Raw genomic sequence first — 16,971 nt, 5'->3', positions numbered from 1 at the left:
GCGAAAAAACACATCTCTGTTGAAAATGATTTTGTATTTCCTCCTGCCCAAAATGCCTCCCCGGAAATGAGGTTTACTTGCAAATATGCTTCCTTCTCTATTGAAGCAACTTGACAAACCTCAGTTATATCCACTGTGATTCAGTGTTGTATGATGATCACATTCAAAGTTTTAGTGGGTGACTACTTGAAAAGGGCACTTAATGTTATTTTTTCAAGTACATTTTTATTTACAGGCAAATACTAATAACACACATAACGCAGGTGACACCATGATGACATAAATATAATCTCATTAGACTGAAAGTGCACAATATAAATAAAATATAAAAAATAAAAATATACAGGATCCCTTCAGTAATTCAAATAATTAAGTTGATAGTACTAATGCATTTAAATAGATAAATAAACTCAAAATATAGAAATATAGGTAGAGCATATTTATAGTTGTGTATAGTCCCATTCTTTTCTCAAGCAAATTTTCTGCCATACGACATTGTGTTGTGCTATTTTACGATGATTTGTAGCATTTTTCTCCATAAGAAACTGACTTTGTACTGTATTTTTTCAGGAAACTTAGATTCAAATTTGTTCTTGATTGAGCTTTAATTATAAATATGTTACCCGGCAAAATAATTGTATTTATTATCTGGTGACAGTTTTATTTGTGTGATGTTTAAAGGCGTAAATTCAAAAGAGATGTTATGTGGTCCCAGCCAACCTTTGGTATCAGCCCACCATCATATGGGCAGTAGAAAAAGAACTGGTCTGCCTCTTCCTCATTAAACATATTGATGATTTTTCAATGTTAAAAATATTAAGTTGTTTTTAGTAGCAGCGAGTGTAGTAGCCGTTTGTCAAATTTATCAGAAAAACTAACAAGGGAGATAGCTATTGAGACAGCAGCTCCTTATGGGAAAAAAATATCTGCATTTCATAGCTGAAATGTATTATTTAATGCCAATCTGTCAACATAACTGAAACAATACCACACACATAGAGAAAGAATTGTTATAAAAACCCTTCAGTGTGCTACCATCTGTTGAAATGGCATTTTTTACTGTCATCTACTTTGGCCTCGACCCAAGTTGTCATGTAAAACATCACTCTGGCATTAAATGGATGGAAAAGTCGTACAAGGTCACTCTTACCTTACCCTACTCTTCCATCAGCTTGCTTTGCCACCTGAGCAAAACTAATTTATGTCAGCATGGACTCCATGGCAGCAAAAAACTCACATTATGATATGGGCTATGAGCGATCAAGTTTCTCTCTCTGCTGGAGAGCACAAGTCACTGGGGAAAACTTGGTGGCTCTGGTAGTCAAGCTGTTACAATGGATGGCTGGACCCTGCCACTTTCTAAAGTCACTACCAGTTATGTTTGGCTATTCCCCTATAGCTTTCTAACAAAAGTTACAAGCCCTGGCTTTAAATGCCTCGGGCAGGGAGAGGGAGGTTGAAACAGAGCAGAAGGACGGAAAGGAGAAAGGCCCAGAATTGTAAAGTCAGACTCAGAGTGAAAGTGTAAAAACCCAAAGTTTGGTATTTTCTTTACTACTTGAAGATGGGGAAGATTTGCAAGTCAAGCAGAGGGGCTGAGAGAGGGTGAACAGGGGAGCAGACAGGCTCTGACAGACAACCGGGGAGTTACTGAATCTCATTTGATGTCAGATGTTTGATGTTTTCCCCTTTACTCCACACTCAGGGGACTCGCCTCTAATACCGAGTGTGTTCACACCTCCTTTTGGACTGTTGGTCCTTTTAATTTCTTCATAGTGCAAAGTTCATATCAATGTTTTCTCCCCTTTGCTATCCTCCCTCTGCAGGGGTATTCTCAGTTCAGACTCCAACAACGGCTTCATTTAGATTGTCTAATATTTATTTCCATAAAAAGGTATCTAATGTCTCAAAGTCATTTGTGTTGTCTTGAACAATTATCATATCGAAAGAAGTGGCTGCTTTTGATATTTTTTTCTCTAAAATATTGTAAAATATTTTATGCAGTGCTTAAACAAATAACTAAATTGACGTTACAAAAATTATATTACTGTTAAGTTGTGATGGACAAATCATTTGCATTTCAAAAGTAGTTCACTGATGTACCTTCCTACTGTATTAAAGAAGCATTTCACCAACATAACAAGGGTTCTCACATAAATCCATGCAGTAAAAGTTGCAAATACTTTTGTAATTGGTGCTACATGACCAGAGAAAACAAAGAAAAAGGCAGTTTTTGCTCAAGAGGCAGCAAACCTACAACGCCATAATACAGTGAGCCTTACCAGACCAATAAACTCTCCAGCTGTTGGGTGACGTAATGTGAATTGGTGTGTGCAAAACAATGGTGCCCTGCAATCTCATATTACATTTAAACATAAGTAACATGTTTTAAAAAACATTTGAGATGAGAAATATGCAAATCACTGACAGAATCTTGGTTTGAATTTGATCAGCGCTGCTTAGTTTTACAGTTTGTTCTCCACATTTTCAGCCTTTGTTTTCACTGTGCAGAAAGCAGCAAGGCGGCCACTGTTCACAACTCTCGCTATTACAGCTAAACAGTGTCAAAATATGTTTCTTAAAACATAATCTTGATTTATACTTGAATTGTACTGCTTAGTTTTACTGTTTTGTTAGATTTTGGTCTGAGGTTGAGAGAGAGACAGAGAGAGATGGGTGGATAAGTCTCTTGATCCAGCCCAAGAGCCAGTGAAACTCTTTCGTGGGGGAAGGAGGGATATCTAGACACTAGTTAGATAGAGGGAGGTTTACCACAGTTCATTTACACATACTACCCACATTGCTTTGATACAAAGCTGGTTAGAAAGTATCCTTTTAAGGTGCTATGAAAGATGGGTTATGCAGTTTTCAGGGAAGAGCAAGACATTTTAGAAGCATATCTGAAAGCAGCATGTCTGAAACCTCTCCCATGAGATAAATTCAGGCATATGCACGCACTTTATACAGTAAACCAGTCTTACCAATATAGTAATTTAATTAATCCTATATCAGCGGCTCTAGTGATGGACTTTCAGTAACATGAATTCAGTGGTCACAGCTGCCTGGCGGCCAGTGGCAGCAGCAGGTCTGACCTGCGTCAGCAACAGAGTCGGGGAGTTGGAGCAGTCCAGTCCCCCAGCGCTGGCTGAGTTTGAGCTGCTGCAGCTGCTGGCTGGGGTCCTTCTCTGGGGATGCTGCCCGCTCTCCTCCCCGAGCAGCAGGGAATGAGGTGGAGGACGTACTGTGATTTGAGGCTCTAGCTAGCTCTAGCTCTAGCTTTAGTCAGCATAAACACGAACTTGAATCAACAACATTTTCTCTCTGTCTTTGAAACACTTTGCTGATATTGAAACATGTTTTGTTTTTTTCTGCTTTTTCTTTTGGTTTAACTCTCCTTTTGACTCTCTTTTTCTTAAGTCTGTTGTCCTTTTTTTGGTTGCTTTGCAGTGCAAGCAGTTGTTGCCAATCCAGGAAGATTCTTCGCCGTTGAATCAGGCTTTCATATCTGCATTTGTGGAACAGCCAATAGGAAGCCCCTCTCTCTGAAGTATCCTGTGACTGGACAAAGTCTCTTGTCATGGGCTAGATTTTGTAAAGCCTGAAAACAGACCACTTAGATGACAATATACTAAAAAGTGTTTTGGGAAAATTGCCCAGTGATGCCAAAATATAACTCCCTACCCCAGCTTTAAGTCTATGCAACTAGAACTACTGGCTATGCAACACGTTCCCATCCCAACTGGTCACATGTTGATGCTTTGTCAGTGGACTTGCATGTCTATTTATTATGTTTTAGGTATCCATCTGCGTCTGCTGCTTATGCTCCAGGATGCTGCTACCATTCCCTACAGGCGCCCTCATTCTCCTTATAAGTTCCTTATATTACGCTGTTACCGGCAGCATTTCAACCTGATGCCATCCTGCCGTGTTTTATGTGTATGACAGGTTCCGACAGGCCGCGTTCTCAAGTAAAGACACTCATGTGCGTATCATGATGATGTAGCAGGCGCCGTCCAGCCTACCACAGGTGTAAGATAATAACACGACCAGTTCTCTCCAGCTGCGTTCTCACCTGACATCGTCCAGCAGCATTTTATGGGCATGTGAGAGGTGTCAGAGCCTTTTGGCGTTGCATACTTATGCCAAAAGCACTGACAGAGTGGCGGTATTTTACAAGTTTGGAATGAGATCAGACTGGGCTATGATAAGAAAAAGGTCATGGTTGTTGCTAATTTTATGGGGTGAGGATTTGCTTATAATAACACTTTCAGAGCAGAAACAAAGCAGCACTGACTGTTGGTGGGAAACTGAACACAGGTCTCCAGTGTGGCATTGACGGACATTACACGACACAGAACCCGCCTTGCAGAGTGGAAAAACAGCTTGGACTATACACCCTCTCAAAATGAGATTCGGCCCGAGAGAACAGAAAGCAAACAGGGGAACCAGAGGGAGGTTTCAGATAAAAAGCCAAGGGAAGAGAGAGGTATGAGGTGAAAGCAAGCAGGGGAGAAAGGAGCGGGGGTTTGTGAACACAGACAGAGTACCACTGAGCTGGTCGGTACATGCAGGTGAAATCCCTGCGTGCTGTTGGCTGCTACACTACATTAACTCTAGCTTTCACTTTGAGCCAGGGACTTGGAGGATAGATGGGATAGAGGGGAAAGAAGGGAAGCCTGACGAATGGGGGAAAGGACACACAGAGAACTGTGCAAGCCTCTACCTTGTTTTATAAGGAATTATGGAAACCATTCCGGTTGATTGAGTTTTCTTTGCAAAATGTCTGTTCAGTTCCACTTCCACTTTATAACACTTGAAAAGCAATAATCCACAGTGGCATATTGCAAGGTGGGAGAAAGTGCTGTAAGAAGGCATTTAATGGAGACATGGCTGAAGCACTATTTTATGAGCTGCCATGTCATTTAAATCCTTACATTCTTTATTATGAAAGGTGGAGAGAGGGATATTACAAAAAATAAACGCTAACGAACAAAGTAAGGATGCAGTTGAAGAAAGCATGGCGCCTTGTGTTTTGGTGCATTTGGGTTCCTAAATTTAAAGAAGTATGTGAGATGACACCCAGACATGGTTCAGGGTCATACAGACACTAAACATTTTAAAAAAATGTTACAAGAATCACTCAGTTGGCGGGAAATAACATGGCAGTAGTAATACAGTCATCTCTATTAGAGCAGGATGAGGAGGCGTGGGACAGTGGGGATGCTCAGTATGTCTTTGCATGGGAGACTCAGGAGGAGTGGCTGAGTAAGGTGACAGCGCTCGGGGAAGAAGCTGTTGAGGTGATGGGTGATCATGGTGTTAATGGAGCGGCACTGTCTCCCACAGGAATGCTCCTCAAACAGATGGTTGCCTGGGTGGGCAAGGTCGGTGGCAATTTTACTCGTCTTTTTATCCGCTACGGTGTCCTGAAGCTCCTTGATGGAGAGCAGCTGACAGCCAATGATCCGCTCAGCGGTGGGGAGTACATGCTCAAGCCTTGTCCTTTGAACGGCAGGAGGCAGGAACTCATCCGAACTCTGATGGAGGAAATGAGGATGCTTTTGACTATTAATGTGTAAAATTGGACCAGAATGTGCCCACATTTGAAAGTCAATGACTTTTTTTCTTTTTTTTTCCTAGTGGTGGTCATAAAACATTCCTACACTAAAAACCTCACACATTCTGCCTGAAATGTTCTACATGTCACATTAATACAGGCTTTATTGCTACAGATCATCATCTTTTTTTTATTCATTGTGATGAATTATACTGTGGATTTGCACTTTTTAATATGTTTTTATGGGGGATTGGTGGGTGTTAAAGGTCCAGTGTGTAGGATTTAGGGGGAAATTTAGGCAGAAATGGAAAATAATATAAGTATGTTTTCTGAATATTTGAATTGTTATGTTTTGGTTACCTTAGAATGAACCATTTATATCTACGAAGAGAGGGGTTTCTCATCCACAGAGTACGCCATGCTGCATTGCCATGTTTCTACAGTAACCCAGAACAGACAAATAAAACCCTGGCTCTCGATAAAGCTATTCGCATTTTTGCGTTTATGCTTCTTCCACTGTAGTTAGCAGCCCCTGAGGTACGGGGCCAGCAGAGGCAGAATAACAGTTTTTAAACATGAAACCGTTCTTCTTCAGTGTATTGCTTGTCAAAGTCTCTGGGTGCAGTTTTCTTAAGAGGAGGAGACTTCTGCCAAAAATTTGGCTCCCAGTAAAAACCTCTTAAACATCCATATCTGAAGTTATCGGAGGTGAGCACAAAACTGAACAGCTTAGGAGAAACGTGAAACTGCTTTAAAGCCTTTGCAGCCCAGACTGTCTTGTTGCAGATGTGTGTGTAACACAGCTTACACCACATTTTATTCACTGCTACTCTCTGACTGCTTTTGACAGAGCTGAAAAAAATGCAGAAAATCGAACTTGTTCCAGAAATTTTAAGGATGGATGAAATTTTCTGAGTCAGTGGGTCAACATAATTGACACAATACTACACATTGCTCCTATTTTAATGATTGTTTATAGCCTATATACGTCTTAGTATTACTCGTAATATCCCTAACTAAGTAAATTTAACAAGTTTAACAAGTACTTTGTTTAGTGTTAAGTATAATGAGGTTGGATGAGACATATGGAGTGAGAGGTTTGTTTTTAAGCTCCTCATGGAGTGGAGCAAGGCGGACGTTTTAGACATACAACCTGTAGTATAAGCCAGTTGTGGGGAAAGGATTGATGAGAACAAATAAAGGCAGAGCCACCCTCCAGTCAGTCAGCAGGTAAGTAGACAGATAGAGAGACTAGCTGACAGCTGACAAACGGGTATAAGGTGACAAAGAGGCCTATAATATAGCCAGTAAAATAGGCAGACATGATATAAAGCTCAAAGACAAAGACACAAGTCAATTTGTAAGCACATACTGGTGAAAACTGGACTGTCACAAATTATTTTGTAATGCAAAACAAAACCAGGAACAAGCACAGCAAGCGGCCGAGAGTTCTGCTCTTTGGGTTCTCTACAGTGTTTAATTTCTTCTTGTTGTGTTCACAAAAGCTTTTTGATTCTGTTGATTTACAGAGCTTTCTTAGCATAGAGAACATAAATCAGACAGGGTAAATTGTTTGTGTAGCTTGGCACCATTGATTATGAATGGCAGTGGCTGTGCCATGATAGATATGGAGATTTAAGAACTGAGCTTAAATCTGCTTAGACTGGTAAAAGTGTAGAGCTGCATGTGTGTGTGTGTGTGTGTATACTGTGTGTGTGCGTGTTTGTACAGTATGTGTTTGTGCAACCATACATCTTTTTGACTGTGTTTGCTCCGGTGTTTATTGATGAGGAGGGGGGAGTGAATGTGATTTAGCTTTTATTGGATGAGAGACGGAGTCATGGTTAACTAAAGCACAGACATTTTATTGTTTTTGTGTGAAGAAAAATGCATCTTTCAAAAGAACCTCAGTTGAATGGCCAACTGTGCTACTGTCATTTTTGTTTCTACCAGTGGTGAAATGTAAGAGTATATTTACTCAAGTATTGTACTTAAGTACAAATTTAAGGCTCTAGTTCTTTACTTGAGTAATTCCTTTTCATGCAACTTCATGCTTCACTACATTTCAGTCGTGCTGTTGTTTTACACTCTATTTGTCTGACAGCTTTAGGTACAAGTTATTTTATGAATTAATATTTTTGCCCACAAACATAGGCAAGGCTTGTAAGATTATGATGTTTGGTTATGAATTAAACTGCACAGCAGTTTAGACAAGTACAATTAGTTTAATCAATTAGTAGATTAATGGAAAGTGTATTCACAATTATTTTAATAATAATTTTAAGTCATTTTTCATGCAAAAACATTTCCTGGTGGCCGCCCCTTTGAATTATTTGAATATTTTTATTGTATTTTAATAAGTTTGAGGTTTGGGTTGTTGGTTGGACAAAACAAGTACTGTGAAGGTGTCACTTTAGACTCTGGGTATTTTCTGACGTCATTTTTCACAATTTGTACAAAACAAAAAATTGATTATAACAGCAGATGAATACATAAAAAATAATCATTGATTACAATACAAAAAAAGTTTAAAATGAGCTCCACTTTAACCAATTCTAACAATACTAAACAAATTGTGCTTTTACATTAATGCATGAGTAATAATACTCTGGTGATAAATAGGAAAACAGTCACAGGGGACATTTTTCTGCATTGAGTACTTCTACTTTAAATTTAAAAGTGCATTTTCCTGATCATACTAACATAGCATTTATGTAACATTTTCAATGCAGGAATACTTCATTTGCCACTGGTTCCTACAACCATAAGGAAAGTAACACATATCCCATACAACGTATTATCTTGAAATTGTAATAACTTGTCCATCTGTATGTCTGCATAGATATGTGAGCCACTCATAGACTGTATGAATAATAGATATAACTACTGTGATGTCACCCATTGGTTTGTGGATTTCCATTTTGAAGCCTCAAATACTGCATTTCACCCAGGTCCATCATGGTTTTTTGAGCCAAAAGTTAGCATTTTTGGACGAGAGTGTGGAGCTCTTGAGGAGGGAAAGGTGGATATGACTGATAAACTGTAGCAACGCCTTACAGACAGCCTGTCTCTCAAGTGACCCCGTCCTTAAGTATGCATCACTTTAAGCCCTAACTACATATAAAACAGTCAGTCACATAAAAATGTAAGCTCTGTATGGTTGTCATGAATATTGAAATTAGCTTTAGGTATCGTTTTTTTTTTATACCAGGCTGTAAACATACTTCTGCTATAGAATTGAATATTTTAACATTAGGATCTATAGGGAGAGTCTCTCTTCTGGAGCCAGCCCCAAGTGGCCATTAAGGGGACTGCAGTTTTTGGCACTTCTCTATTGTCTCCATCTTTTTTTATTTTATTTTTTACAGCTGATTCACGTTATGCAGCTCATTAAGAGTCACAGCACTGGTGATAATAATTGTGTTTCCATTGATAATACAGTAATTACTACATTGACTATGAATTATTATTTCTGCTAATTAATAATAGTAATTAGATTTTAATGACTTGATAATTCTGCACTCCTGCACAGATTAGAGCTGTGTTGTTTGGCTATTAAAGATGCCATCTCAGTGTTTCTGTTTGTTCAACTACCTTCCCCACCATCACACACACACACACACACACACACACACACACACACACACACACACACACAAACACACAAACACAAGCACATGCTAAACCCCAACAGGGTTACCATTATTAGGCAAACCTGGAGTCAAAATGGTTTTATATTTAACACTGATATGTTGTCTCTCTGCATACACAGACAGACACATAGGTCTGATCCAATTTACAACTCCCTTGTAAACAGATTGGGTGCCTAGCTGCTGTGTGTATTATATATTTTTGCCCCTGTGTACATGTCTGGGAAAGGAAAGTGTGAAAGAAATGAACTTGCAAGTAAAAGAAATTCAACTTTCTGCCACAAACTACTATAACTTTGCTGTCATGTTCTTCCTCGTCATGTCATGTTTTTGTTGCAGAAAGACTGACAACATTCCCTCTTCATCTTCTCAGTGTGGGAAAAGGTGTTGATGTGATATCTGTTACAGGCAAACTTCTCAAAATGTCTTCCACTGTCCTTGCTTAACCTTCTGAGCTCACAGCCTGCTTATATTTCTTAAATCCATGGCTTGTGTGTATGTGTGTGCACAGGATTTCGTTTGTCTTCTTTCCAAATTCATTTCTTTCCAAATCAATGCTGTTGCATGCTGTCTCTCCTCTTAATAGTTTGTTAAACCTCCAAAATTTGGCACTGATGCAATCACACCATTGCCTCAGCCCTCTGGCCCTTAACAAGTCTAATCAATCCAGTTAATTGCTCAGTCATGACACTGGCAATGACGGCAGTGTCATCCGTTTACCATATCAAATACATCATTAGGTAGTTGCTTTACATAACCACACACACTCGCAGGGGCGGGCACACACACACACACACACACACACACACACACACACACACACACACACACACACACACACATCCTCCGGCATCATTAGCAGTGGTCTCAACCAAAGTGCCTTAATTAGGATTACCTTGACCTGCAATGTAGCTCATTAAGAACAGAGGAGTCCAGACAGTAAGATTACTAACACCAGCATCCTGGTTTTGTTATCATACAAAAATAGAGATAATAACTTAATAGAGATAATAACAGATGTTTGGTGCGTTAATCTGAAACTCTTTACAGTGTCATGAAATATTTGTTTTCTTATATATATATATATATATATATATATATAACTAATATATACTGAACTCACACATTTTTGGCCTTGTTTTAGCAGATTTTTAGAGATATTCAACACAACAACAAAGCCTTGTCCCTATCTGATTGAAGCTTAAGTGATCAAAGCCAACTGAAGTTTTTTTCAGTCACAGAACTACAAGCGAAGCACTCATATCAGACTGAAAAAGTCCGGATTAAGAGACAGGTTTCCTGAAAATGCATTATTTCTGGTATAACCAATATGAGATTTATATATAGGAACATTACTTACTGGTTTCACTTTCTTGTACTTTTTAGCTCAGAATACAGACAAATTCATATATGTAGAAAACCAGTCAAGGCCTAAGTCATCAGTGAACTTTGTTTTATTGTACTAGAGAACATTATTGATAATCTCAATTATTTTGATTTAATAATGAGTGTCATCAGCATATCAGAGATTGCAGTCTCATTGAGTGTTTGCACCTACGTCACAGTTTGGTCATTAATCCAGATGCGTGGACATTATGGATATTCTGGGATATAGTTCAGGAAAATGTATGTAAGCTGCTTAGAGGTGTCCCCTGAAGGTCAGAGATTTGAATCATCAGTTGGAGAACCCTCGACTGAGATTCTTTCAGGTCTAGCAGTCAGGAGGAGTTTGTTTGTTGGTTTGGTTTTGTTTTATTTTGCTTTGTTTGTAGTCACTTAGTGTGCAGTGTAGTTCTGGGAACATTTCTGTCCCCATACATCGCTGCAGATTAGCCCTAAAGCTGCAAAAACTTACAACAAAGGACTCAGTTATCAGTAAAAGGTGCAATTTTGTGAAAAACTAAGGTGTATAGGTTGTGAAAATCAATATGAGCTGGCTACTTTGACTTTGAATGAATACAATTGTGCCTTCTATCTCCTGTCCTGACATAGTGAACTACCTCATTTGTCATTGTAATATCATATATTTTTCAATACAGCATACTTTTTAAGTTACATTTTGGGAACATCTTACAGAAACCATAAAAGAATCAGAATCAGATATTCTGCCAAGACTACACGAAACTGAAGCTAAATATCAATATGCTTGCAAAGTATTACACTATAAAGTAGTTAACTGACAGTAATCAGGAACAGTTGTGAGTTTGCTTGCTTTGTTTAAGTTCAGCGTCTCCAATATGGCCAGCTTCCTTTCTGATCCTTAAAGAAAAAGCATGTACTAGGAGAATGGAACACGGCAAATCAAACCATAGACAACAGGAGATCCCAGCTGCCGAAAATAAGAAGTTTGAATTAAGGTGACTTTGACAGTATGTTTGGCCCATAAAGTGTATAGAATAGAATTGGGTCAGAGATCATCTGTAAAGTTAGTCTGTTAAATCCCATTAAATAAGTTCTCTGCCAAAACAAAATAAGAGTTTTAGCCCTGTGTGATTGTTGAGTTATTGTATATTCCTGTTCATGATACCACGCAAGAGGCACATGAGCAAGGAAACACACACACATGCAAATACTTGTATACTCATACAATCGTTCTCAACCATGTGCATGATCCCGGACAAACATGGTCAAAGATTTACGCTCATGTGTTTATGTGTTAGAAACCTATGCAGACCAAGAAGTTCTTTCCTTCTCTCACTACAGTGTAACCATAAAGTTAACTTTAACTTTAATGCTGGTATATGTCTGTTACTATTGATAGTTATGTCTATCATATCGATACACCAAACAGGCAACAAAACATGCCTCTCACTTTGAGTGAGTCATAACCATTTTGTTTTCAAAGAAAGGTATTCAACACTGACAGATGCACAGTACTCACAACAGAAACCCTCGCACAAAATTTGAGCAATACAGATGCACCAATAGCAAGGAGTCACTACCAGTAAGAGCTTGTGAGTTGAGATATTTATATAACCAGTCAGCTACAGTAGAGACTGTGGTGTAAAGTGATTAGTGATGGTCTTAATGTTTGTGCTAAATCTGTGAGTGGGAGCAGGTGTATGTCTTTTTTGCATAATTCTTTCTGAAGAATGTCTGTCCCTCCACAGTCAAACATTTATCTCTGCCTCTCTTACTCCAGACATCCGTGGTATTGAGGATTTCCTGGACCGGACCTCTCAGCAGGGGATGGACGTCTCCCTTCAGAAGGTGGAATCTAATATCAACATGATGATCACGAGTCTGTTCAGGACAATGCGTGTGGAGGAGCTGCATCGCTACAGAGATACACTACGCAGAGCTGTGCTGTTCATGAGCCCAGCTACTGCCAAGGCTTTCATCACTGAGGTAAGGAGGCCGGTTTTTCTGTTCCCACATATTCCAGTAAAGTGGAAAATACCAGTAACAGTAGTTCAGGATTTTCTCACAGTCTGTGAGTGGCATGTCTACCAGATATCTTCAACATAAAAATACTCTCACAGCAATATTTATTGAGAGGGTAGCACGTCCTGTGGATCTTACTGCTTTCTTACAGAAATAGAAAAAGAGTCGTGTAGGTTAGTGCAGCTCTTACTGGACTTGAACTCTGGACAATGTCCATAGAATCAGGTTCGGACATTGTCTGGAGTTGCCCTATCACAAATGCAGCACATAGAAGGCAGGCAATGAAGTATGCATTTTCTGTTTATGTTACAGGTTCTTAATTTGGTCATAATCAACCAAAAATCTATTGCTATTCTTGAATTTGTCCAACAATTTTGGCATTGGACCATACCAACAGACGACCTGAATCTTGTCGTCTCTCCAGTTAGACATTCTTCGTGATGTCTTTGTGTAAATTACCCTTCTTCTTCACCCTTGGATGTTTTTATTTTTCCGATTTTGCATAGAAATTTTACAAACACACCCACTTGTTCTGGACAATGACCTGCTTTATTCATACATGGGCTCAATCCAGCTCTGTCTCCTGAATATTATGTTTATATCCAACTGATTTCAAACAGCAAATACATTTTGAGGGAACTGTAATGCAGAGCAAATTACATTTTCTAATAACATGTAGAGTAAATGTTGATAAACATATCTTGCAAATCCCAAAAATGTTAATACTGAACGCATCAGTAACATGGTCACCTACAATATATTTCAGCTGTTTTCCGTCACAATGGGAAATCTTGCAAAACAGTATCCGGTCGTAGTAACTGCAGCCTTAGTCTTTTATTACCCTTTTAATTAACATTTAACCAAAATCACAATATTTCCCTAACCATAAGTGTTTTTGTTGCCTAAAACTTAAGAGTCTGGACGTAAACCCGGAGTTCAATTGTTAAGGTCTGGCAATTGTGCACTGACGTCCTTTACACAGGAATTGCCCCATAGGGCCTCACTAATGTCCCTCCTTTATACATCTCAACGCAACAATCATCTCAGTCACAATCATTTACATTCTCTGTTATATGTCAGCTGAACTCCTCCTCTGCTTGGAGGGTGAGTTTATACACAACAGCAAGGCTGCATAAAGGCATGATAATCCCACCTTGAACAGGCAGTGAAAATGCGGGTAGTGTTTTTTAGCCGAAAGACACGTTGACTAAAAACATAATCCAGGCAGTGATAAAGTTGCCACAACAAGGTAAATATGAAAGCAGTTTTGTAACATTCAAGAGGTATTTCTAGGAGACATGGTTGCTCAGTTGGACATTGCACAGACTGCACTAGGAGCTAGCAGGGTAAAGTCTGCTAAATGTCCGGTCCAGCTGATGGGGACATTTGCATACAGCTCCGTCAGGGAATGTCTAAATAAGTTTAGTGTCTCAGTTCATGTGTGAAAGTAGCTTAACTGAATATATCAGCACTGCAACTTATTTGCCAGAGGAAATGCCAAAAGAAGCATGTTAAAAGTAAGGCAGTAATCACAGATAGACTCTGTTGACTACATGCATGAAATCCTACCACTAACGCAGGATCAGCCTTTGTCACATGTCACATGAGTTAAAATAACACACTTCCCAGAACTCAGTTTAGATACAGTGTAGTACACATCAACACAATAGCCTTGGCTTAACTTGACAGTTGTGTATGTTGGGTTATCAAGTGTGTTTCAAAGGATTCCTTCCCTCATGTCATCATCATGTTATCATCTTATCAGGCTCATGGATGTTCCTCTGACTCAAGTAAGCTCTCTGTGTCTCTACCAATTAACCACATCAGCTAAAATTATAGCAGCTAGTCCTCTTAAGTCAATGAAATATTATTCATGATGCCCTGAACATGGGGCTGATAAAAATTTACATTGTAGATAGGACAATCTCTCTAGTCAAGTCTTACATTAAAACAGAATATATATTTGAATATCTATATTTTCTTACATATATGTTTCAGCTACTGCCTCACCACACTCACACATGTGCACTCAAACACATGCACACACTTTTCCACCCCCTGCTGTCATGCTCTTTATCTCTACAGAAGAAGACAATTAGGGGAGTTCCTTTTGCACTTATACATAAATGATATGGAGGTCATGGTTGAAAGCAATAGGCTCCAGCATTAGTTATGAATCCATAATTTGAAGTGATAGGATGGGGCTTAATCCCATGTGTCATGTTCTCATCTCAGTTTAATTAAAAGTGACCTCAGAAAGAGCAATCACAATCTAATTTGGTTGGAGGCGTGACAGGGAGGGGGTGAAAGATGGGGGTGCTATTGTGTGCCTGTGAGTGTGTTAGTGTCAGTATTTATGTATAAGCGTGTCCCTTTGGCTGTGTGTTTGTGTGTGTGGAGCTTTAGCCTTGTAAATGTAGTTTGGAAACACATTGAAGTTAGAGCACTGTGTTGGCCAGACTACTTAAAAGATTTCTGTCTCAAGGTTTCGCTCTCTTGGAACGGGTTAAGGAAACCTTTAAGCCTACCTTAAGTTTGTGGACCACTAGAGAGCCGAAAGACTTCAATATGAACTCAAAACTATGAACCTTTTGTTTATGAAGGTTAAGGTGAGCTGCCTACGTGCACGTCCAGCATCAACTCAGCAACATGGATATCCTCTTTAGCCTTCGGCTTATTTTCTTCATTTTTTGTTGTCATTCTTTTTAGTTATGTTTGTTCTCCGATTCCTAAAATCAGATGACGCTGCAACTTTACAGAGTCACACATTGTGAGTTAATTCAAGTGAAGACCAAGCAGCCTCTAGAGCTTAAAAATAAAAATGAAGCCAACATGGAAGTGCCAAAAACAACAGTTCTTTGAACGCCTGCTTGCCGTTGGCTCCGGCACACCACATTTATCAAATTATAGAAAAAGTGTAATGTACGATATAAACTGCAGAATTGAAAAAAAGGTTTTTCTTGGACTAAATGTCACTGACAGGGTTAATCTACATATGATTTACCTCACTGGCCCTCTAAAATGGCAAAGCTAATTGGGGCTCTAGTTTTAAATAGGAAAATAACATTTCTGACAAAAAAACTGGGGGGAAAAACTGTGAAAAGGAGTCAAAATATTTGAAGATTGATGACTGAATGCATCTTTATTATCACTCATTCATTCGTTCCAAGAGATGTGATCTACAATAGGTGTGGAAAATTGCCTTAGCTATCACAGCACAGTATACAATATGGAAGTGTCGGCCTCCATTTTAGTGTGTGAGTGGAACCCAAATTAGTTTTCCAGAGTTCCTCTCTCTCCCCTTTGGGAAGGTTGACAAAGCAGTCTTTTAATCTAATTTAGTCAGACATCAAGTGGAGAGAGGTTTCTGAGATGAAGTGTCAGGAGATGGTAAAGATTGGTGGATAAGATTGATGATCGCATCTCTCTCTCTCCCTGGCAAGATGGCGAGGAGGGGTGAGGGAGAGAGAGACAGATACAAGGACCGGAAGACAGACGCAGGCGGGCAGGGAGACATGTGGCGACAGAGAGAGATGACTGAGACCTTGTCTTTTCTCTATCAGAGTTATTTGTGAGGTCATTTGTCACAGAGTGCACCTCCCATCCAGATGCATTAGGCCCTGATGTTAGATGCGACCTGGAAGCCGTTCCAAAATTCAAGACTTGGCAGAGGGAGAGAGAAAGGGAGATGAGAGATATGGCAGGTCTCGAGAGTGATTAGAGGATGGAAGGCGATTAAGAGCACAAGGAAGTACCCAAATATAACCTTCCTTACCCTTAACAAATAAAGTTTTGTTTTGTGCCTAAACTGAAGGTTTTGGTCTCTATAATGAGGTGATTGGGTGCAAGTAAATATGGTGAACAAGCACACACTCAGATTTGTTAAACTGGCACCATATTGGTGCAGGCCACTGATCAGTCTTAATTCAACCATTGTTACAAGTTCTTGGAAGCCTGCACTTGTTGATTATGCACTAAGTGTACGGCTAATCAGTGGCCCTTTTTCCACAGAGATTGCGCTAAAGTGCATCTACCAAGTCCCTTCTTTATGCCTGCTTTTTATTTATACAGAACCAAACCACAGCAGCATCACTCCACCCCAGTATGTGATTATACAACCCGTACTCATTGGCACCATGTGACAACTTCCGAGTGAGAACGTGTTGGATTATACGCTGCGTCATGGCTCGCTATTGAAAGAGGCGTGATGGGTGTGTCATGAAACACAACAGTGCCAGCCTCTAGTGTGACATGTAACATATGAGAGTTTTCTTAACCATTACAAAGGTAAAACTTGTCAGTCACAATCATTTACCTTCTCTGTTATGTGGCAGCTGATCTAATCCTCTGCTCAGAGCGTGAGCAGCTCCTGGACCTCAT

The 16,971-nt window shown here is 39.5% G+C and overlaps 1 protein-coding gene across 5 annotated transcripts in view; it reads left to right on the top strand.

Annotated features, from left to right (window-relative positions):
* Positions 1-16,971, top strand: part of grid2 (glutamate receptor, ionotropic, delta 2) — a 587,880-nt gene that overhangs the window by 348,943 nt on the left and 221,966 nt on the right. For all 5 annotated transcript variants that reach the window (XR_015776434.1, XM_088076650.1, XM_088076651.1 and 2 more), the window contains exon 4: positions 12,350-12,555. Coding sequence is in view for 4 of the 5 variants with exons in the window: in XM_088076650.1 (XP_087932776.1) it covers positions 12,350-12,555 (206 nt within the window). In the remaining variant the exon portion in view is untranslated. The remainder of the gene's footprint in view (positions 1-12,349; positions 12,556-16,971) is intronic.

Source organism: Plectropomus leopardus, chromosome 4 (assembly GCF_026936395.1).
Source record: "Plectropomus leopardus strain MGB_pleo_1.0 chromosome 4, ASM2693639v1, whole genome shotgun sequence".
Classification (NCBI taxonomy): Eukaryota; Metazoa; Chordata; class Actinopteri; order Perciformes; family Serranidae; genus Plectropomus; species Plectropomus leopardus.
This window is presented reverse-complemented; position numbering and strand designations above follow the sequence as displayed.